A 24,715-nucleotide genomic window follows, 5' to 3' on the forward strand; every position below is an offset into this window, starting at 1 on the left:
AGCCTTCCAGTCACAGAAACAGCCATCAACAATCATCCTTTGTTTCCTGCCATAATTGATTGTTGGCCATTTATTTACAGAAGTGGGTTTTCAAATTATATCACACTTTTCATGTCCTTTGGGTGGTCTAAAGGGCTTTACAAGCTAGGAAATACTTCTAAACAACCACCACTGTTGTTATATGGGAAATGTGGCAACCAATTTGCACACAGCAAAATCTCAGAAACAGCAGTGAACTTTGACCAGATCAATATTAACCATTTCTTCAGGGTTCTCCTTGTCTGCTTTCTCTGTAGATAAGAAGTGACCTGCTGCGTGTTTCCAGCAGCATTTTCATCATGTTGATGTTTAGTTGGTATTTTCTCCTCATCATCATTGTAACCTCCGTGTTTACATTGGACAATAATATTCGTTCTTTCTGTATGTCCCAACTACGTTAGGGGTTTTGGGTTTTAACAGGAAAATTAAAGACTTGGTTTGCACACGTAGATTTAAGCAAACACAAAACAGGTTTTAATGAAGAGCTGCTCTTTGCACTGCATCAAGTTGAAAACTGACAGTAACACAGCAGCCTAAGCCCACACCCTAATGGCGTCACAACAGATCAATCCTTTTTAAAACTCGCACCTTCATTATGAAGCAAATACAACAACATCTCGCCAACTTTCCTGATCTGAGAGCAATTGAGAAATGATGCCCAGTCTCCTGGATCATCAGAGACTGGACATATGACCCAAGATGTGTGTCACAACCCTGAAGATGACCCAACATGATGACCTCCATGGGCATTGCTTGGGACATTGGAATTTCCAACAGACAATTCTGCTGTTCCCTGGATCCCTCTGTGAAAATTTTTAGCTCTGGGTGAGAGTTTAGGCTTGTACTCGTTAGAGTTTAGAAGAATGAGGGGAGATCTCATTGAGACGTATAAGATGATGAATGGGATGGATAGGATAGAGGTGGAGAGACTCTTCCTGCTCAGAAAGGACAGTAGGAATACGGGGCACAGCCTCAAGATAAAGGGGGGGGCGGTTTAGAACGGCATTGAGGAGGAACTTCTTCACTCAAAGGGTGGTGAATCTCTGGAATTCTCTGCCCGTTGAAGTGGTGGAAGCTGCCTCGCTAAATATTTTTAAGACGCGGGTTGATGGGTTTTTGATAAGCGAGGGGATTAAGGGTTATGGGGAGAGGGCGGGAATGTAGAACTGAGCCACGACAGATCAGCCATGATCTTATTGAATGGCAGGGCAGGCTCGAAGGGCTGGATGGCCTACTCCTGCTCCTACTTCTTATGTTCTTATGTTCTTATGAGTCAGACACTTCAAAGAATTCCATGGGACTTAACTGGATAGTTACCCAGGAAATGTTAGACTGAAAGAATCAAATTTAATTCCTGGGCAACCACAGAACTGACCCCCGAATAATCACACTGGCCCTCTGAATTCCTCCCAGTCCTCTGATGAACCCCCTGACACACCAACTATCACCCCACACCCAGAGCTATCCCATCTGACCTTGTGACTATGCCACAACCTAAGCCAACCCAATTATTCTCTCTGACTAACCTTTGCACCCATCACTTGATTACCCAATGTCCGAATCTGATTAGCTCTCAAACCAGGCTGCCCCTGCCAACCTGACCCAATTACCACACTATTCATCTACCACCTCATCAACCATGAGGTGGTATTCATTCACTATTCATCTACCACCTCATCAACTACCTCACCCAACTGCTACCCTACCCTCCTGTCACCTCATCAACCTACTATCTCACTCAACTGCTACCCTCCCCATCTATCACCTCACCTTTCTGCAATCCCACCCATCTCACACACCTATGACCTCACTCATCTGTATCCTCACCCACCTACTACCCTTGACTCCAACTACCAACACATCGAGACACCTGCCTCTCTATCCGTCTCTCACCTTACCCGCCTGTTGTCCTGCAGAGTTGCAATGGAGTTCTCCGAGGGACGCAGCACTCCACAGTTCTGGAGAATTTGGACTCGGAAGATCAGACAAGAAATGTGGAGCTGAGTCGAGGATGGAAAGCATTGAGTGGAATGGCAATCCAACAATGATTGCTGCTCTGTGACTGACCCAGGACAATAAATGATATCCATCCTTGCGCCTAAGTTGTTCAAGAGGATTTGATCACTCACACAGAAGCCATGAAATTTAAACACTAACAATAAAAACAACGTACCTTTTAGCAAGATTGGGTTCTGGAATTGAGGAATGTGTTGGTGATACTGTTAAAGCATCACAAGAATTTTCAGGTCCAACTGAAACAAGAAAACAACATTCAGATCAGTCTCATTTTCATTGTTGTTAAACAAGAGAGTCACATTGTCAAGAGGCACCACAACCTGAGGGGGAACCTTGTTGAGGGAGCATCTCATCTTGGGATGTGGGTGTCACTGTTTAGGCCAGCAATTATTGCCCATCCTTAATTGCCTTTGAGACGATGGTCATGAGATGCCTCTTGAACCGCTGCAGTCCTTGTGGTGTAGGTACATCCACAGTGCTGTGAGGGAGGGAGCACCCATCGCGTCTATGCCACTCAAAGCCAGACCACCTGACTATTCTAATCTGATTTTCCAACACGTGGCCCATAGCTTTGATGCCTTGGCATCACGAGTGCACATCTAAATAATTCTTAAATGTTATGAGGGTCTGTAAGGCACCAGGGAAATTTACATATTCCGCCTGGAAGAGGACTGTGCAATCATTTACATTTAGCTCAAAGGATGTAGGGGTCAGCAGTTCAACTAGACAATAGCACCGTCAACAGCAGAGCACAATCTCCGTGCTGTACAGTGATATCAACACCTTTCTCAGAAGGAGAATTTGAACTCACAATCCATTGGTTTCAGAAATCAGGCTGCTCCCAAATGAGCCCCTTCTGACACTGATATATTTGAATATTAAACATTCAAACAGGTTAAAGTCCTCATTAATTCCAAACTATAGTTAGTGTTTATGTTAACACTGAGTAATTCAGTGTTTAGAACATGGAATTCTGAGATTTTGAGCAGCATTTTGTGATGATAAAATTTTACGGCAAAGAAGGAAATTTGGTCCATTGGCCTCCATCGCTATGAAAGAATTTTCCATTCAGAATCATAGAATCTATGCAGTGCATAAGGAGGCCCTTTGGCCTATCGAGTCTACAGTGACGCTCCCATTGTCGTGTCTTTTCCCCAAATCGTCCTAAATGTCTGCTCCTTTTTTTGCTTCCCTTGTAAAAGCTACTGTTGATCCTGGTTCTAATCCAATCCATACCTTTATAATCATTTGCATCTAGAAATTTCTCCTAACTTCTCCTGTTGCCCTTGTTATGATGATCTTAATTGTATTCTCTGTGTTATTCACTCACTTACTAGTGGAAATAATTGGTCTCAATTTATTTTATCAAAGCGTCAAATAATTTTGAATCGATCGAGCAGATCATTTCCTTCTGTTCTAATGAGTCTCTGCTGGTGTTAGCTGTTGGTAGCACTCTTGTGTCTGCAGCCAGAAGGTTCTGTGTTCAAGCCCTGCTCTAGGACTCAAAAATCAAAGCTGACCCTCCTGTGCAGTACTGAGGAAGTGCTGCACAGTTGGAGGTGCTGCATTTCGGATGGGATGTTGAACTGAGTCCCCAATCTGCTTGCTCTATGGATAGCACAGTGGTTAGCACTGCTGCCCTACAGCGCCAGAGTCCCGGGTTCAATTCTGGCCTCGGGTGATTGTCTGTGTAGAGTTTGCACATTCTCCCTGTGTCTGCGTGGATTTACCCTGGGCTTTCCGGTTATCTCCGACAGGCCAAAGGTGTGCAGGTTAGGTGGATTGGCCAAGCTAAATTGCCTCTTAGTGTCAGGGGGAACTAGCTCAGGTAAATGCATGGGGTTATGGTGATAAGGCTTGGGTGGGATTGTTGTTGGCAGAGACTCGATGGGCCAAATGGCTCTTTCTGCACTGAAGGATTTTATGGATTCTGTGAATCTATGGATGTATAAGATCTGTGGCACAAGATCTCCTGAAGAAAAACGGAAGTGTTACTCCAAATCACCCAGCGATATTTATCCCTCAATTGAAAACAGGTTCTCAGTTCATTATTTTGAGTTTGCTGTGTGCAAATTGGCTGCTGTGTTTCCTGCCTCACAACAGTGACAGTGTTTCAAAAAGCATTTCATTTGTTGTAAAGTGCTTTGAGAAGTCAGGTGACTGTGAAAATAAATGTGAGACATTCTTTCATTTTGTAAGTGAGACCTTTTAAGATGTGATCATTTCACATCAAATCTTTAACTTTCTATCCTTACCATTCATCCTAAAGCAAGAGACATCAGCTAAAGGTTGTTTTTCACAATTTGATCTCCAAGAAATGGGAACAGGAATGGTTAATGGAGATTTTATCAATCAAGTTCTATTTAATTTTCTTGGGTTTACTGCAACGTTTACATATGTTTGGGCAATATTTTATGATCCTGATATTTTCAATTACTATTTTAATCGGTAACTTTGTTCCGAGTGGCTGAGGGACAAAGCAGAGTGAATCTTGCCATTGCAGTCATTCTGAGAGACATTAGGAAGCTAACCAGCAACCAGAATAAAAACATAAGAACATAAGAAATCAGAACAGGAGTAGGCCATCTAGCCCTTCGAGCTTGCCCTGCCATTCAATAAGATCATGGCTGATCTGAAGTGGATCAGTTCCACTTATCCGCTTTCTCCCCATAACCCTTAATTCCCCTGTCTATCAAAAACCTTTCTACCCATGACTTAAATATATTTAGCGAGGTAGCCTCCACCACTTCAACAGGCAGAGAATTCCAGAGATTCACCACCCTTTGAGTGAAGAAGTTCCCCCTCAACCCTAATCTAGACTGCCCCCCCCTTATCTTGAGGCTGTGCCATCTAGTCCTGCTATCCTTTCTAAGCGGGAAGAATCTCTCTACCTCTACCCTATCCATCCCCTTTGTTATCTTATACATCTCTATAAGATCCCCCCTCATCCTTCTAAACTCCAACGAGTACAGATCCAGTCTATTTTGTCTCTCTTCATAGGCCAACCCCCTCATCTCTGGCATCAGCCTAGTGAACCTCCTCTGCACTCCCTCCAAGGCCAAGGAGGGAGTGCAGAAGAGACAAACACCAATAAATATTTCACTGACCACATTGTATGTTTACACTATCACTTACCAACACTGTTGATCTGTGCCACATAACTGCAATTCTCCCCTAAGCCGTTGGTCAGTGAAATGTTAAACATCTCACTGGATTTGTCTCCCTGGTTATTTGAGGCTGTGCAGTAATATTGATGATGTTGCTGTGTGAAAGATTGACAATGTAGATCCAGTTTATTGGTGTCAGAGATCTTTGAATCTTCAGACGGGGTTTTTTCATACCATGCGTACTGAATGGGAAGTGATCCCTGGACAGACTCACAGGAGACGGACACTGAGCCCCCAGAACATGAGGCATTTGGTGGTGATAGAAATTTCAGTTCAGGAACGGACACGGGTTCTGTGGAAATAAAAATGATTAACGGATTTTCACAGCAACTTCATTACAGTGTTAATGTAAGCCTACTTGTGACACTAATTTTAAAAAGCTTTAACATTAAACTTTAATCTTTAGATTGACCAAAAAATTAAATAGTTTCATATTACCAATGTTTCTAGACCTCACCCAGGCTGTGAGGGGGAAGGGAAAGTGTTAGAGAGAGAGGGATGGCAGTGGGAGCTTGGCCGAATGCAGGTAGTATCTATTGATTGTTCTCATGGACAGCAGATATTCATGGCAGCAAATTAGTTAGTGATAAGCATAGGAGTGTGATCTGAGATAGACTGTGGATGTTAGTTGAGATAACGGAGGCTTAAAAATCTATTCTTGACCTGAATTCTCCGATATCAGGTGATCAGACCCCACTGCCAGTTGGAATAGGGAATTTGGTGCTCAGGACAGCAGCAGGACTGGAGAATCCCAGCCGCGGATGAGTTTGTTGAATTCTGGCCATTGTTTGAATTTATATTTAACATTTAACATTTAAGTACCATTTAACATTTAAATGTCAGTACTGTTTAAAGTCTAGGGTGGGGTCTTTTGGTCTCAAATGAGCGAGACTGAAAAATCCCACCCAAGGTCAACAGACATTTCCGTTGTCTGCCCCACACTCGCTCCGATACCACAGCGGACACTCAGTAAAATTCCAATGTAAGTATCATCCAAACGACATGAGTTGGGAGATAGAAGCTTTCCGCTGGCAGCAACTGAAATAATGAATTAGGAGGCTGGCTTGAACTGCTCTTATTGCACTGAGTCCCTTTGTTTTTGAACTCAGCGCTGGAGTCTGACTTCAACCGAGTGTGGAGGTTTAATGAACTGAAGGAATTTACTACAGGAGAAGAACTGAGCTGTTGGTGAGTATCTGGTGAGTATTTGGGAAGTGGGAAGGTCTATTGTCCAGGCATCGCGAGCACAGGGGTGTTCTTGCCAACACGTTAACAAGGAGACCGTGGTCCAAGGTGCAATAAATCTGACCCCATCTCTCTGGATCATTACTCTAAGCCTCTGAATTACAATTCCTCCAACATAATCATTGTTCTAACTGCCCTCTAGCTGCCAGACTCTGCACTGCCACAGAACCTCCAGACATCGGAGTTGTCAATGTCTCCTCTCAGATAAAGCACCGATCAGATATTCCAGTCAAGCGTAATAAAGATAATCACTAAGAACAATTTACCGTCAGATATTTGAAGCTTTATAGGAAATATTGAAAGGAGGCTGGGCTTATCAATACCACAGCTGTACCATCCTGCATCTCCTGAGTGAAGATCCTCCATAGTAACAACAAATAATCCTTGTGTCTTGTTATCTGTGATCGACATTCTCCCTCGCCGTCCATCTGGATCGTCTGATTTTACCAAAACAGAGCACTGACGACTCCAATATTTCACATGTGACTGGGACAATTTGTCATAGTGACAATCGATAGTGATCGCTCTTCCTAAAACTCCTGTTACATTATTTTTTGCCCACAATGCACTCGGAGCTGAAAAGACAGAGGTCAGAAACAGAACTAAAATAATTGTTTAATTCAAAACAGATATGTTTCAGTAGGATTTATCACTGTGTTCTTAGAAATCTCTCCAATGCATCTTGCAATGCAATTAACAACTTCCCTGTTTGATATCATTGGGCTCATTGAATATGTGCTCCCTGAGGATTGATAATTAGACAACCATAATGAGATTGTATGATAAGCCCTTTACACAGCAAGACCTTGAGAGGTTCCATTAATCTTTTAGTCCTGGTTGGGATTTGTTGTGTTCACCACAGGCATGTTGTTACTGCTTATTTTCATTTTGCGCAATAAAAGCACAGCTCTTTCAGATCCACCTCCTGGAGTAATTGCAATCTCAAACAGCAATCCTCAGACAGTAGATTGTCTGCTCATGATCACATTGTTCTTTGAGTGAGCTCATTGCTCATAAATTAGCACTGAGCTTCCTATATCACAACAATGGCTCTGAATCAGTTCCAGCATCAATCAGAATGGAATTTAAAACTGCCCTGAAGCTGTGAAATGTGATAAATAAATACAATTCTATTTTTATTAAAATTGCTTGGAACTACCCGTGAAAAAACTACCTGATCTAAACCCGTGAACAATTCAGACAGACATTAATTTAAAACATGATTTTAATTTTTTGAAGCTTAAAGTGATATTCACCACTGCTGCTGATTTGTGTCAAATAACTGCAATCATTCTCTGAAATGTGGATCACTGACACTGTAACCATTTCACTGGATTTTACTCCCTGGTTATTTGAGGCTGCGCAGTAATATTGATGATGTTGCTGTGTGAAGGATTGACAATGTAGATCCAGTTGATTGGCGTCAGAGATCTTTGAATCTTCAGATGGGGTCTTTTCATACCACATGTACTGAATGGGAAGTGATCCCTGGACAGACTCACAAGAGATGGACACTGAGCCCCCAGAACATGAGGCATTTGGTGGTGATAGAAATTTGAGTTCAGGAACAGACACGGGCTCTGTGGGAAAAAAAACAGTCATTAACGGATTTTCACAGTAAATTCATTGCAGTGTTAATGTAAGCCTACTTGTGACACTAAGTAAAAAAAGCTTTAACTTTAAACTTAGAAACTTTAATCATTAGAATGGCCAAAATGTTAAATAGTTTCATATTATCAATATTTCTCAACCTCACCCAGGGTATGAGGACGAAAGGAAAGTGTTAGAGAGAGACAGTTGGCAGTGGAAACTTGGCCGAATACAGGTAGTATCTATTGATTGTTCTCATGGACAGCAGATATTCATGATAGCACATTAGTTAGAGACAAGCATTGGATGTCACCTGAAATAGATTGTGGATGTTTGCTGAGATAACGGAGATTTAAATACCTTCCCTAAAATGTAACCTTGACCTGAATTCTCCGATATAGGGTGATCAGCCCCCACTGCCAGTTGGAATAGGGAATTTGGCACTCAGGCAAATCTGCACTCACAGTGGGACTGGATAATTCCAGTTCTGGATGAGTTTGGTGAATTTCGGCCATTCTTTGTCTTTGTTTTAATATTTAACATTAAGTACTATTTAACATTTAAGTGTCAGTACTGTTTAAAGTCTAGGGTGAGGTTTTCTGGCCTCAAAAGAACAAGACTGGAGAATCCTGCCCAAGGTCAACAGACATTTCTGTTGTCTGCCCCACACCCGCTCCAATACCACGGCGGGCAAGGCAGTAAAATTCCAACGTAAATATCATCCAAAGGACATGAGCTGGGAGATAGAAGCTATCAGCTGGCAGCAACTGAAATAGTTAATTGGGAAACTGGCTTGAACTGCTCTTTTTGTATTGAGTCCCTTTGTGTTTTTGAACTCAGTGCTGGAGTCTGACTTCAACTGAGTGTGGAATTTTAATGAGCTGAAGGAATTTATTACAGAAGAAGTGAGCTGTTGGTGAGTATCTGGTGAATATCTGGGAAGTGGTCAAGATCTATTTTCCAGCCAACAGGAGCATGGGTGGGTTTTCTGACAACTTGTTAACCAGGGGAGTGTGGTCCCAAGTGCAATAAATCTGACCCCATCTCTCTAGATCATTTCACTGAGGCACTGAGTTACAATTCCTCCAACATAATCATTGTTCTAACTGCCCTCTAGCTGCCAGACTCTGCACTGCCGCGGAGCCTCCAGACATCGGAGCTGTCAATGTCTCTTCCCAGAGAAAGCACCAATCAGTCATTTCAGTCGAGATTAATAAAGATAATCACTGAGAACATTTACCATCAGATATTTGAAGCTTTACAGGAAATATTGAAAGGAGGCCAGGCTTATCAATACCACAGCTGTACCATCCTGCATCTCCTGAGCGAAGATCCTCCATCGTAACAACAAATAATCCTTGTGTCTTGTTATCTGTGATCGACATTCTCCCTCGCCGTTCATCTGGATCGTCTGATTTTACCAAAACAGAGCACTGACGACTCCAATATTTCACATGTGACTGAGACAATTTGCCATAGTGACAATCGATAGTGATCGCTCTTCCCAAAACTCCTGTTACATTATTTTTTGCCCGCAATGCGCTTGGAGCTGAAAAGACAACAGGTCAAAAATTGAACTGGAAATAATTGTTTAATTCAAACAGATATATTTCAATGGGATTCACCATTATGTTCAGAGAAATCTGTCCAACGCACCTTCTAATGCAATTGAATACCTCCTTGTTTGAGGTGTTGGGAACATTCATTTAATGAGTGGAATTTTCCAGAAAAAATTTAAATAGTCAGGTTGAGACTGAAAACCGGTGAGTTTCTGTCCGGAAAGACAGACAGCTTTTCCCACCAGATCTCCTGACATTGTCAAAAAAAAATCAGGGGGTGTGGTTTGTGTTGTCATTCTCATTGGGGCGGGGCCTGATTGAGCTGGCAAGGCTGTCTCTGTAGAGATTGGGCACCATTGAAGTTGAAATTAAAGTTAAGTTAAAGAATCCCCCTGTTGCCCACAGATATCAGGCTCTACCTCATGGACATAGGGACCTCCAGTGGACAAGGGGAAAGTCCCTCACACAAAGGGTCAACCTCCCCTCAACATCCTGCCACTCAAAGAACAGGGCACTCCACCCAACATCAGCCCTTCTCTGTCAGCATCCGCACTCCCACTCCCCTCAGCCTCGATGCCAAACCTGCCATTCAAATCCTCCACGACAATGCATGCACAATTTCCCCCCCGCCACATTGCCCAAAGATATCAGGCCCCACCTCATGGACATCAGGACCCCCCAGTGGACAAGCAGAAGAGTATTCCAAAGAAGGACTGAGGAAAGTTTATTTCTCTGTGATAACCCCCATGCTCTGAAAGGGGAATCATTAATTGACCTCCCCATTGTGCTTATTGAATATGAGCTTCCTGGGAATTATAAATAGCTAACCATGTGGAGCTCATACACCAAGCTTTGCATGAAGCAAGACGTTGAGAGGATCCATTAACATTTCGGTCCTGATTTCAAGGTCTTGAGACTTTAAGTCTGTTTCTAATCACAGGATTTGCCTAACCAGCCAGGTATTGCGAGCATTTTCTGTCTTTGTTACAGATTCTATCATCAGCAGCATTTTGCTTTTGCAATCTCTTCAATTCTTTTTATTTTCAAAAGGATTATGACACACCGTGGAACATATATGATGCCTTGAGAGCTAAAAGGTACATCTATTTCTTACTATTACTTAGAACTGTCCTCAATGATGCTACCTGTATCTCAAGGGTATCACTCGCATATCTGAGTCAGGTGATTGTGGGTTCAAGTAATGTTCTAGTGAACACCTAGGCTGGAACTCCAGTACAGTACTATTAGAGATGTCAATTCTCAGAGAGACATTACACTGAAGTTCTCTTGTCTTCTCAAGTGGGCATGAAAGTTTGCATGGTATTACCTTGAACAAGATCAAGGAGGTTGTTTCAGAGAAGGGAGGTTGTTTCACTTCTCTGACCCTTACTTATCACTAAAACAGATGGCCTAATTAGTGTTTCTGGACTTTGCTGTTGATAACTTGGGCACTTTCTGCAGCTTGTGGAGTTTGTAGAACGCACATATGTTGAATGCATTTGCTGAAGCTCCCTTTCCAATTTCCATAAAAAACCGTTATTAGATTTTGACTGCATTTCTGCCCTATGCTGTTGATCTTTGGGCACCCAGAGGGGTAGCAAGAAAGAAGACCTAGTTAACCTGTTCCTGGGCCAGCTAAACTTAACCTTAATTGTCCAGTGGGCAATCTGGTTTGGGGGGGAGGAGGTGGGGGGTGTATTCTGATTTGGCGATCTCCCCCTCTTCCTCTGCTATATCTGCAGGTGATTGTCCTTGGCAAGGGAACATACAGCTACTGCCAAAGCGATCGTGGTCTTCTGTGCCCACCAGGATTAAAATGTTAATCGATCCTCTCAAGGTCTTGCTTCATACAACGGAGCTGTTCTAGAAACAGCCCCATTTTGCCATGAACTTTGTGTTCACCACAAAACATGTGGTTATCGTTTATTTTCATTTTGTGCATCAAAAGCACGCTTCATTCCCATCCAGCTCCTGGAGTTATTATATTCTCAAACAGCAATTGTCAGACAGCAGATTGTCGGCTCATGATCACATTGCTCTTTGAGGGGGCTCATTGCTCACAAATTGGTGCTGAGCTTCCTACCTCACAACAATGGCTCTTAATCAGTTCCAGCATTGACCTGAATGGACTTTAAAACTGTCCTGAAGATGTGAAAAGTGCCAAATAAATGCAATTATATTTCAATTCCAATTGCTTTGAAAAAATTAAAAATTAGTTGTAGTTTATGAAGCTTAAAGTGATATTTACCAACGCTGCTGATTTGTGTTAAATAACTGCAGTCATTCTCTGAAATGTGGATCACTGACACTGTAACCATTTCACTGGATTTTTCTCCCTGGTTATTTGAGGCTGTGCAGTAATATTGATGATGTTGCTGTGTGAAGGATTGACAATGTAGATCCAGTTTATTGGTGTCAGAGATCTTTGAATCTTCAGACGGGGCTTTTTCATACCATGTGTACTGAATGGGAAGTGATCCCCGGACAGATTCACAGGAGATGGACACTGAGCCCCCAGAACATGAGACATTTGGTGGTGATAGAAATTTCAGTTCAGGAACAGAGACGGGTTCTGTGGAAATAAAAATCATTACTGGATTTTCACAGTAACTTCATTGCAGTGTTAATGTAAGCCGACTTGTGACACTAATTTAAAAAAGCTTTAACATTAAACTTTAAAACTTTAATCTTCAGATTGACCAAAAAATTTAATAGTGTCATATTACCAATATTTCTAGACCTCACCCAGGCTGTGAGGGGAAAGGGAAAGCGTTAGAGAGAGAGAGATGGCAGTAGGAATTTGGCCGAATGCAGGTAGTATCTATTGGTTGCTCTCATGGACAGCAGATATTCATGATAGCAAATTAGTTAGTGACAAGCATAGGAGTGTGACCTGAGATAGTCTGTGGATGTTTGTTGAGATAACGGAGGCTTAAAAATCATTCTTGACCTGAATTCTCCGATATCAGGTGATCCGGCCCCACTGCCAGTTGGAATAGGGAATTTGGTGCTCAGGCAAATCTCCATTCACAGCAGCGGGACTGGAGAATCTCAGCCGCGGATGAGTTTGTTGAATTCTGGCCATTGTTTGCATTTATATTAAACATTTAACATTTAAGTACCATTTAACATTTAAATGTCAGTACTGTTTAAAGTCAAGGGTGGGGTCTTTTGGTCTCAAATGAGCGAGACTGAAAAATCCCGCCCAAGGTCAACAGACATTTCCATTGTCTGCCCCACACTCGCTCCAATACCACAGCGGACACTCAGTAAAATTCCAATGTAAGTTTCACCCAAAGGACATGAGCTGGGAGATAGAAGCTATCCGCTGGCAGCAGCTGAAATAGTTAATTTGAGAAACTGGCTTGAACTGGTCGTTTTGTACTGAGGCCCTTCGTTTTTCAACTCAGCGCTGGACTCTGACTTCAACCGAGTGTGGAGGTTTAATGAGCTGAAGGAATTTACAACAGGAGATGAAATGAGCTGTTGGTGAGTATCTGGTGGGTATTTGGGAAGAGGGAAGGTCTATTGTCCAGGCATCGGGAGCATGGGGTGGCCTTGCCAACATGTTAACCAGGAAAGTGTGATCCAAGATGCAATAAATCTGACCCCATCTCTCTGGATCATTACTCTGAGCCTCTGAATTACAATTCCTCCAACATAATCATTGTTCTAACTGCCCTCTAGCTGCCAGACACTGCACTGCCACGGAGCCCCCAGACATCGGAGCTGTCAATGTCTCCTCCCAGATAAAGCACTGATCAGTCATTTCAGTTGAGAGTAATAAAGATAATCACTGAGAACCATTTACCGTCAGATATTTGTAGCTTTACAGGAAATATTGAAAGTAGCCCGGACTTATCAATACCACAGCTGTACCATCCTGCATCTCCTGGGCTAAGATCCTCCATCGTAACAACAAATAATCCTCGTGTCTTGTTATCTGTGATCAACATTCTCCCTCGCCGTCCATCTGGATCACCTGATTTTACCAAAACAGAGCACTGACGACTCCAATATTTCACGTGTGACTGGGACAATTTGTCATAGTGACAATCGATAGTGATTGCTCTTCCCAAAACTCCTGTTACATTATTTTTTGCCCACAATGCACTTGGAGCTGAAAAGACAACAGGTCAAAAATTGAACTAAAACTGTTGTTTAATTCAAAACAGATATGTTTCAGTAGGATTTACCACTGTGTTCTTAGAAATCTCTCCAATGCATCTTGCAATGCAATGAAATACTTCCCTGTTTGATATCATTGGGCTCATTGAATATGTGCTCCCTGAGGATTGATAATTAGACAACCATAATGAGATTGTATAATAAGCCCTTGATAAAGCAAGACCTTGAGAGGTTCCATTAATCTTTTAGTCCTGGTTGGGATTTGTTATGTTCAGCACAGGCATGTTGTTATTGCTTATTTTCATTTTGCGCAGTAAAAGCACAGCTCTTTCAGATCCACCTCTTGGAGTTATTGCAATCTCAAACAGCAATCCTCAAACAGCAGACAGCAGATTGTCTGCTCATGATCACATTGCTCTTTCTGGGAGCTCATTGCTCATAAATTGGTGCTGAGCTTCCTACGTCACAACAATGGCTCTGAATCAGTTTCAGCATCGTTCAGAACAGAATTTAAAACTGTCCTGAAGCTGTGAAAAGTGATAAATAAATGCAATTCTATTTTTATTAAAATTGCTTGGAACTACCAATATAACTAAACCAGTGAGTAATTCAGAGAGACATTAATTTGAAACATGAGTTGAATTTTTTGAAGCTTGAAGTGATATTTACCAATGTTGCTGATTTGTGTTAAATAACTGCAGTCATTCTCTGAAATGTGGATCACTGACACTGTAACCATTTCACTGGATTTGTCTCCCTGGTTATTTGAGGCTGTGCAGTAATATTGATGATGTTGCTGTGTGAAGGATTGACAATGTAGGTCCAGTTTATTGGTGTCAGAGATCTTTGAATCTTCAGACGGGGTCTTTTCATACCATGTGTACTGAATGGGAAGTGATCCCTGGACAGACTCACAGGAGACGGACACTGAGCCCCCAGAACATGAGACATTTGGTGGTGATAGAAATCTAAGTTCAGGAACAGACACGGGCTCTGTGGGAAAACAAAAAAAAATTAACGGATTTTCACAGTAACTTCATTGCAGTGTTAATGTAAGTCTACTTGTGACACTAAGAAAAAAAGCTTTAACTTTATACTTATAAACTTTAATCATTAGAATGACCAAAATGTTAAATAGTTTCATATTATCAATATTTCTCTACCTCATCCAGGGTATGAGGAGGCAGGGAAAGTGTTAGAGAGAGTGACAGAGAGTTGGCAGTAGAAACTTGGTCAAATGTAGGTAGTATCTATTGATTGTTCTCATGGACAGCAGATATTCATATAGCAGATTAGTGAGTTACAAGCATTGGAGTGTGATCTGAAATAGACTGTGGATGTTTGCTGAGATAACGGAGATTTAAATACCTTCCCTAAAATGTAACCTTGACCTGAATTCTCCGATATCGGGTGATCAGCCCCCACTGCCAGTTGGAATAGGGAATTTGGTACTCAGGCAAATCTCCATTCACGGCGGGATTGGATAATTCCAGCTCTGGACCAGTTTGGTGAATTCCGGCCATGTTTGTATTTGTTTTAATATTTAACATTAAGTACCATTTAACATTTAAGTGCCTGTACTGTTTAAAGCCTAGGGTGAAGTTTTATGGTCTCAAATGAGCGAGACTGGAAAATCCCACCCAAGATCAACAGACATTTCCGTTGTCTGCCCCACATCCGCTCCAATACCACAGCGGGCAAGGCAGTAAAATTCCAACGTAAATATCATCCAAAGGACATGAGCTGGGAGATAGAATCTATCAGCTGGCAGCAACTGAAATAGTTAATTGGGAAACTGGCTTGAACTGCTCTTTTTGTACTGAGTCCCTTTGTTTTTGAACTCAGCGCTGGAGTCTGACTTCAACCGAGTGTGGAGGTTTAATGAGCTGAAGGAATTTACTACAGGAGAAGAAGTGAGCTGTTGGTGAGTATCTGGTGAGTATTTGGGAAATGGGAAGATCTATTTTCCAGGCATCGGGAGCATGGGGGTGTCCTTGCCAACATGTTAACCAGGGGAGTGTGGTCTAAGGTGCAATAAATCTGACCCCATCTCTCTGGATCATTACTCTGAGCCTCTGAATTACAATTCCTCCAACATAATCATTGTTCTAACTGCCCTCTAGCTGCCACACTCTGCACTGCCACGGAGCCTCCAGATATCAGACCTGACTCCTCCCAGATAAAGCACTGATCAGTCATTTCAGTTGAGAGTAATAAAGATAATCACTAAGAACAATTTACCATCAGATATTTGTAGCTTTATAGGAAATATTGAAAGGAGGCCGGGCTTATCAATACCACAGCTGTACCATCCTGCATCTCCTAGGCGAAGATCCTCCATAGAAACAACAAATAATCCTTGTGTCTTGTTCTCTGTGATCGACATTCTCCCTCGCCGTCCATCTGGATCATCTGATTTTACCAAAACAGAGCACTGACGACTCCAATATTTCACATGTGACTGGGACAATTTGTCATAGTGACAATCGATAGTGATCGCTCTTCCCAAAACTCCTGTCACATTATTTTTTGCCCACAATGCACTTGGAGCTGAAAAGACAACAGGTCAAAAATTGAACTAAAATAATTGTTTAATTCAAAACAGATATTTTTCAGTAGGATTTACCACTGTGTTCTTAGAAATCTCTCCAATGCATCTTGCAATGCAATTAGATACTTCACTGTTTGATATCATTGGGCTCACTGAATATGTGCTCCCTGAGGATTGATAATTAGACAACCATAATGAGATTGAATAATTAGCCCTTTATCAAGCAAGACCTTGAGAGGTTCCATTAATCTTTTAGTCCTGGTCGGGATTTGTTGTGTTCAGCACAGGTATGTTGTTATTGCTTATTTTCACTTTGCACAATAAAAGCACAGCTCTTTCAGATCCACCTCCTGGAGTAATTGCAATCTCAAACAGCAATCCTCAGACAGTAGATTGTCTGCTCATGATCACATTGTTCTTTGAGGGAGCTCATTGCTCATAAATTAGCACTGAGCTTCCTATATCACAACAATGGCTCTGAATCAGTTCCAGCATCAATCAGAACAGAATTTAAAACTATCCTGAAGCTGTGAAAAGTGATAAATAAATGCAATTCTATTTTTATTAAAATTGCTTGGAACTACCCGTGAAAAAACTACCTGATCTAAACCCGTGAACAATTCAGACAGACATTAATTTAAAACATGATTTTAATTTTTTGAAGCTTAAAGCGATATTTACCAATGCTGCTGATTTGTGTTAAATAACTGCAATCATTCTCTGAAATGTGGATCACTGACACTGTAACCATTTCACTGGATTTTACTCCCTGGTTATTTGAGGCTGTGCAGTAATATTGATGATGTTGCTGTGTGAAGGATTGACAATGTAGATACAGTTGATTGGTGTCAGAGATCTTTGAATCTTCAGATGGGGTCTTTTCATACCACGTGTACTGAATGGGAAGTGATCCCTGGACAGACTCACAGGAGACGGACACTGAGCCCCCAGAACATGAGGCATTTGGTGGTGACAGAAATTTGAGTTCAGGAACAGACACGGGCTCTGTGGGAAAATAAAAGGTCACTAATGGATTTTCACAGTAACTTCATTGCATTGTTAATGTAAGCCTACTTGTGACACTAAGTAAAAAAAAGCTTTAACTTTAAACTTAAAAGCTTTAATCATTAGAATGACCAAAATGTTAAATAGTTTCATATTATCAATATTTCTCAACCTCACCCAGGGTACGAGGAGGGGGGGAAAGTGTTAGAGAGAAAGAGAGTTGGCAGTGGAAACTTGGCCAAATGCAGGTAGTATCTATTGATTATTCTCATGGACAGCAGATATTCATGGCAGCAGATTAGTTAGAGACAAGCATTGGATGTCACCTGAAATAGATTGTGGATGTTTGCTGAGATAACGGAGATTTAAATACCTTTCCTAAAATCTAACCTTGACCTGAAGTCTCCGATATCGGGTGATCAGCCCCCACTGCCAGTTGGAATAGGGAATTTGGCACTCAGGCAAGTCTGCACTCACAGTGGGACTGGATAATTCCAGCTCTGGATGAGTTTGGTGAATTTCGGCCATTCTTTGTCTTTGTTTTAATATTTAACATTAAGTACTATTTAACATTTAAGTGTCAGTACTGTTTAAAGTCTAGGGTGAGGTTTTCTGGCCTCAAAAGAACAAGACTGGAGAATCCTGCCCAAGGTCAACAGACATTTCCGTTGTCTGCCCCACACCCGCTCCAATACCACGGCGGGCAAGGCAGTAAAATTCCAACGTAAATATCATCCAAAGGACGTGAGCTGGGAGATAGAATATATCAGCTGGTAGCAACTGAAATAGTTAATTGGGAAACTGGCTTGAACTGCTCTTTTTGTACTGAGTCCCTTTGTTTTTGAACTCAGCGCTGGAGTCTGACTTCAACTGAGTGTGGAGGTTTAATGAGCTGAAGGGATTTATTACAGAAGAAGTGAGCTGTTGGTGAGTATCTGGTGAATATCTGGGAAGTGGTCAAGATCTATTTTCCAGCCAACAGGAGCATGGGTGGGGTTTCTGACAACTTGTTAACCAGGAGAGTGTGGTCCAAGTTGCAATAAACCTGACCCCATCTCTCTAGATCATTACTCTGAGCCTCTGAATTACAATTCCTCCAATATAATCAATGTTCTAACTACCCTCTCGCTGCCAGACTCTGCACTGCAACAGAGCCTCGGGAAGTCAGAACTGTCAATGTCTCCTCCCAGATAAACATCGATCAGACATTTCAGTCGAGATTAATAAAGATAATCACTGAGAACAATTTACCGTCAGATATTTGTAGCTTTACAGGAAATATTGAAAGGAGGCCGGGCTTATCAATACCACAGCTGTACCATCCTGCATCTCCTGGGCGAAGATCCTCCATCGTAACAACAAATAATCCTTGTGTCTTGTTATCTGTGATCGACATTCTCCCTCTCCGTCCATCAAGATCATCTGATTTTACCAAAACAGAGCACTGACGACTCCAATATTTCACATGTGACTGGGACAATTTGTCATAGTGACAATCGATAGTGATCGCTCTTCCCAAAACTCCTGTTACATTATTTTTTGCCTGCAATGGACTCGGAGCTGAAAAGACAACAAGTCAAAAGCTGAACTGGAAAGAGTTTTTTAATACAAACAGATATATTTCAATGGGATTTACCATTATGTTCAGAGAAATCTGTCCAACACATCTTCTAATGCAATTGAATGCCTCCTTGCTTGAGGTGTTGGGTACATTCATTTAATGAATGGAATTTTCCAGAAAAAATTCAAATTGTCAGGTTGAGAATGAAAACCGGTGAGTTTCTGTCCAGACAGACAGACAGCTTTTCCCACCAGATCTCCTGACATTGTCAAAAAAAAGGGGTGTGGTTTGTGTTGTCACTCTAGTTGGGGCGGGGCCTGATTGAGCTGGCAAGGCTGTCTCCGTAGAGATTGGGCACCAGTTTTAAAGTTGAAGTTAAAGTTAAGTTAAAGAATCCCCCTGTTGCCCACAGATATCAGTCACTACCTCATGGACATTGGAACCTCCAGTGGGCAAGGGGAATACCCCTCACATAAAGGGTCAACCTCCCCTCAACATCCTGCCACTCAAAGAACAGGGCACTCCACCCAACATCAGCCCTTCTCTGTCAGCATCCCCACTCCCACTCCCCACAGCCTCGATGCCAAACCTGCCATTCAAATTCTCCACTACAATGCATGCACAATCCTGCCCCCCCCACCCCGCGTTGCCCAAAGATATCAGGCCCCACCTCATGGACATCAGGACCCCCCAGTGGACAAGCAGAAGAGTATTCCAAAGGAGGTCTGCACAAAGTTTATTTCTCTGAGATAAAGCCCATGATCTGAAAGAGGAATCATTAATTGACCTCCCCATTGTGCTTATTGAATGTGAGCTCCCTGGGAATGATAAATAGCTAACCATGTGGAGCACATACACCCAGCTTTGTATGAAGCAAGACTTTGAGAGGATCCATTAACATTTTGGCCCTGGTTTCAAGGTCTTGAAACTTTAACTCTGTTTCTATCCACAGAAATTGCCTAACCAGCTAGGGATTGCCAGCATTTTCTGTCTTTGTTACAGATTCTATCATCAGCAGCATTTTGCTTTTGCAATCTCTTCAATTCTTTTTATTTTCAAAAGGATTATGACATACCGTGGAACATATATGATGCCTTGAGGGCTAAAAGGTACATTTATTTCTTACTATTACTTAGAACTGTCCTCAATGATGCTAACTGTAACTCAAGGGTATCGCTTGCATATCTGAGTCAGGTGATTGTGGGTTCAAGTCCTGTTCTCGTGAACATCTAGGCTGGAACTCCAGTACAGTACTATTAGAGATGTCAATGCTCAGAGAGACATTACACTGGAGTTCTCTTGTCTTCTCAAGTGGGCATGAAAGGTCACATTTGCATGGTATTACCTTGAACAAGATCAAGGAGGTTGTTTCAGAGAAGGGAGGTTGTTTCACTTCTCTGACCCATACTTATCACTAAAACAGATGGCCTAATTAGTGTTTGTGGACTTTGCTGTTGATAACTTGGGCACTTTCTGCAGCGTGTGGAGTTTGTAGAACACGCATATGTTGACTGCATTTGCTGAATCTCCCCTTCCAATTTCCATAAAAAACCATTATTAGATTATGACTGCATTTCTGCCCTATGCTGTTGATCTTTGGGCACCCAGAGGGGTAGCAAGAAGGAAGACCTAGTTAACCTGTTCCTCGGTCAGGCTAAACTTGACTTTAATAGTCCAGTGGGCAATCTGGTTGGGGGGGGAGGGGGAGGGGAGGTGTCTTCAGATTTGGCGATCTAACTCTCTTCCTCTGCTATATTCGCAGATGGGTGTCCTTGGCAAGGGAACATACAGCTACTGCCAAAGTGATCGAGATCTTCTGTGCCCACCAGGATTAAAATGTTAATTGATCCTCTCAAGATCTTGCTTCATACGATGGAGCTGTTCTATGAACAGCCCCATTTTGCCATGAACTTTGTGTTCACCACAGGCATCTGATTATCGTTTATTTTCATTTTGTGCATCAAAAGCACGCATCTTTCACATCCAGCTCCTGGAGTTATTATATTCTCAAACAGCAATTGTCAGAGAGCAGATTGTCTGCTCATGATCACACTGCTCTTTGAGGGAGCTCGTTGCTCATAAATTGTCACTGAGCTTCCTACATCACAACAATGGCTCTGATTCAGTTCCAGCATTGACTAGAACGGTCTCTAAAACTGTCCTGAAGATGTGAAAAGTGCCAAATAAATGCAATTATATTTCAATTCCAATTGCATCGAAAAAATTAAAAATTAGTTGTAGTTTTTGAAGCTTAAAGTGATATTTACCAACGCTGCTGATTTGTGTTAAATAACTGCAGTCATTCTCTGAAATGTGGATCACTGACACTGTAACCATTTCACTGGATTTTTCTCCCTGGTTATTTGAGGCTGTGCAGTAATATTGATGATGTTGCTGTGTGAAGGATTGACAATGTAGATCCAGTTTACTGGTGTCAGAGATCTTTGAATCTTCAGATGGGGTCTTTTCATACCATGTGTACTGAATGGGAAGTGATCCCCGGACAGATTCACAGGAGATGGACACTGAGCCCCCAGAACATGAAGCATTTGGTGGTGATAGAAATTTCAGTTCAGGAACAGAGACGGGTTCTGTGGAAATAAAAATCATTACTGGATTTTCACTGTAACTTCATTGCAGTGTTAATGTAAGCCGACTTGTGACACTAATTTAAAAAAGCTTTAACATTAAACTTTAAAACTTTAATCTTCAGATTGACCAAAAAATTTAATAGTGTCATATTACCAATATTTCTAGACTTCACCCAGGCTGTGAGGGGGAAGGGAAAGTGTTAGAGAGAGAGAGATGGCAGTGGGAACTTGGCCGAATGCAGGTAGTATCTATTGATTGCTCGCATGGACAGCAGATATTCATGATCGCACATTAGTTAGTGACAAGCATAGGAGTGTGACCTGAGATAGACTGTGGATGTTTGTTGAGATAACGGAGGCTTAAAAATCTATTCTTGACTTGAATTCTCCAATATCAGGTGATCAGACCCCACTGCCAGTTGGAATAGGGAATTTGGTGCTCAGGACAGCAGCAGGACTGCAGAATCTCAGCCGCGGATGAGTTTGTTGAATTCTGGCCATTGTTTGCATTTATATTTAACATTTAACATTTAAGTACCATTTAACATTTAAATGTCAGTACTGTTTAAAGTCAAGGGTGGGGTCTTTAGGTCTCAAATGAACAAGACTGAAAAATCCCGCCCAAGGTCAACAGACATTTCCGTTGTCTGCCCCACACTCGCTCCAATACCACAGCGGACACTCAGTAAAATTCCAATGTAAGTTTCACCCAAAGGACATGAGCTGGGAGATAGAAGCTATCCGCTGGCAGCAGCTGAAATAGTTAATTCGAGAAACTGGCTTGAACTGGTCATTTTGTACTGAGGCCCTTTGTTTTTGAACTCAGTGCTGGAGTCTGACTTCAACTGAGTGTGGAGGTTTAATGAGCTGAAGGAATTTACTACAGGAGATGAAGTGAGCTGTTGGTGAGTCTCTGGTGGGTATTTGGGAAGAGGGAAGGTCTATTGCCCAGGCATCGGGAGCATGGCGGTGTCCTTGCCAACATGTTAACCAGGAGAGTGTGATCCAAGATGCAATAAATCTGACCCCATCTCTCTGGATCATTACTCTGAACCTCTGAATTACAATTCCTCCAACATAATCATTGTTCTAACTGCCCTCTAGCTGCCAGACTCTGCACTGCCGCGGAGCCTCCAGACATCGGAGCTGTCAATGTCTCCTCCCAGATAAAGCATCAATCAGACATTTCAGTTGAGAGTAATAAATATAATCACTGAGAACAATTTACCGTCAGATATTTGAAGCTTTACAGGAAATATTGAAAGGAGGCCGGACTTATCAATGCCACAGCTGTACCATCCTGCATCTCCTGAGTGAAGATCCTCCATCGTAACAACAAATAATCCTTGTGTCTTGTTATCTGTGATCGACATTCTCCCTCGCCGTCCATCTGGATCATCTGATTTTACCAAAACAGAGCACTGACGACTCCAATATTTCACATGTGACTGGGACAATTTGTCATAGTGACAATCGATACTGATCGCTCTTCCCAAAACTCCTGTTACATTATTTTTTGCCCACAATGCACTCGGAGCTGAAAAGACAGCAGGTCAAAAATTGAACTAAAACTGTTGTTTAATTCAAAACAGATATGTTTCAGTAGGATTTACCACTGTGTTCTTAGAAATCTCTCCAATGCATCTTGCAATGCAATGAAATACTTCCCTGTTTGATATCATTGGGCTCATTGAATATGTGCTCCCTGAGGATTGATAATTAGACAACCATAATGAGATTGTATAATAAGCCCTTGATAAAGCAAGACCTTGAGAGGTTCCATTAATCTTTTAGTCCTGGTTGGGATTTGTTATGTTCAGCACAGGCATGTTGTTATTGCTTATTTTCATTTTGCGCAATAAAAGCACAGCTCTTTCAGATCCACCTCTTGGAGTTATTGCAATCTCAGACAGCAATCCTTGAACAGCAGACAGCAGATTGTCTGCTCATGATCACATTGCTCTTTCAGGGAGCTCATTGCTCATAAATTGGTGCTGAGCTTCCTACGTCACAACAATGGCTCTGAATCAGTTTCAGCATCGTTCAGAACAGAATTTAAAACTGTCCTGAAGCTGTGAAAAGTGATAAATAAATGCAATTCTATTTTTATTAAAATTGCTTGGAACTACCAATATAACTAAACCAGTGAGTAATTCAGAGAGACATTAATTTGAAACATGAGTTGAATTTTTTGGAGCTTAAAGCGATATTTACCAATGTTGCTGATTTGTGTTAAATAACTGCAGTCATTCTCTGAAATATGGATCACTGACACTGTAACCATTTCACTGGATTTGTCTCCCTGGTTATTTGAGGCTGTGCAGTAATATTGATGATGTTGCTGTGTGAAGGATTGACAATGTAGATCCAGTTGATTGGTGTCAGAGATCTTTGAATCTTCAGATGGGGTCTTTTCATACCATGTGTACTGAATGGGAAGTGATCCCTGGACAGACTCACAGGAGACGGACACTGAGCCCCCAGAACATGAGGCATTTGGTGGTGATAGAAATTTAAGTTCAGGAACAGACACGGGTTCTGTGGGGAAAAAGAACAGTCATTAACGGATTTTCACAGTAACTTCATTGCAGTGTTACTGTAAGCCTACTTGTGACACTAAGTAAAAAAAGCTTCAACTTTAAACTGATAAACTTTAATCATTAGAATGACCAAAATGTTAAATAGTTTCATATTATCAATATTTCTCTACCTCATCCAGGGTATGAGGAGGAAGGGAAAGTGTTAGAGAGTGTGAGAGAGAGTTGGCAGTGGAAACTTGGTCAAATGCAGGTAGTATCTATTGATTGCTCTCATGGACAGCAGATATTCATGAAAGCAGATTAGTGAGTTACAAGCGTTGGAGTGTGACCTGAAATAGACTGTGTATGTTTGCTGAGATAACGGAGATTTAAATACCTTTCCTAAAGTCTAACATAGAACATAGAACATAGAACATAGAACATTACAGCGCAGAACAGGCCCTTCGGCCCACGATGTTGCGCCGACCAGTTACAAAAACAATGACCCACTAGCCTATACCAATCCCTTTTCGTCCATAAACCTATCCAGAGATCTCTTAAACGCCCCCAAACTAGACGCATTTACAACTGCAGCAGGCAGGGCATTCCAATCCCTCACCACCCGCTGGGTAAAGAACCTACCCCTGACATCCGTCCTGTAGCTACCCCCCCTTAATTTAAAGCCATGCCCCCTCGTGCTAGCTTTCTCCATCCGAGGAAAAAGGCTATCACTATCCACCCTAT

The 24,715-nt window shown here is 41.9% G+C and overlaps 2 protein-coding genes across 2 annotated transcripts in view; both read right to left on the reverse strand.

Moving 5' to 3' along the window:
- LOC145357144 (uncharacterized) overlaps positions 1-7,354 on the reverse strand; it is a 149,448-nt gene extending 142,094 nt beyond the window's left edge. Inside the window, 3 exon segments of the mRNA XM_080210300.1 lie at positions 5,191-5,514; positions 6,734-7,042; positions 7,342-7,354. Of these exon segments, the coding sequence (XP_080066426.1) occupies positions 5,191-5,514; positions 6,734-7,042; positions 7,342-7,354 (646 nt within the window).
- A 325-nt stretch (positions 7,355-7,679) lies between these two features.
- The window catches only part of LOC145357145 (uncharacterized), a 60,009-nt gene continuing 42,973 nt past the window's right edge, over positions 7,680-24,715 (reverse strand). Inside the window, exons 15-25 of the mRNA XM_080210301.1 lie at positions 23,667-23,990; positions 22,681-22,989; positions 21,129-21,452; positions 18,552-18,860; positions 16,977-17,300; positions 15,986-16,294; positions 14,414-14,737; positions 13,428-13,736; positions 11,865-12,188; positions 9,298-9,612; positions 7,680-8,047 (exon numbers count right to left, since the gene is read on the reverse strand). Coding sequence (XP_080066427.1) covers positions 7,680-8,047; positions 9,298-9,612; positions 11,865-12,188; positions 13,428-13,736; positions 14,414-14,737; positions 15,986-16,294; positions 16,977-17,300; positions 18,552-18,860; positions 21,129-21,452; positions 22,681-22,989; positions 23,667-23,990 — 3,539 coding nt within the window. The remainder of the gene's footprint in view (positions 8,048-9,297; positions 9,613-11,864; positions 12,189-13,427; positions 13,737-14,413; positions 14,738-15,985; positions 16,295-16,976; positions 17,301-18,551; positions 18,861-21,128; positions 21,453-22,680; positions 22,990-23,666; positions 23,991-24,715) is intronic.

Source organism: Carcharhinus amblyrhynchos, chromosome 22, assembly GCF_965287045.1.
Source record: "Carcharhinus amblyrhynchos chromosome 22, sCarAmb.v2.hapA, whole genome shotgun sequence".
Taxonomy (NCBI): Eukaryota; Metazoa; Chordata; class Chondrichthyes; order Carcharhiniformes; family Carcharhinidae; genus Carcharhinus; species Carcharhinus amblyrhynchos.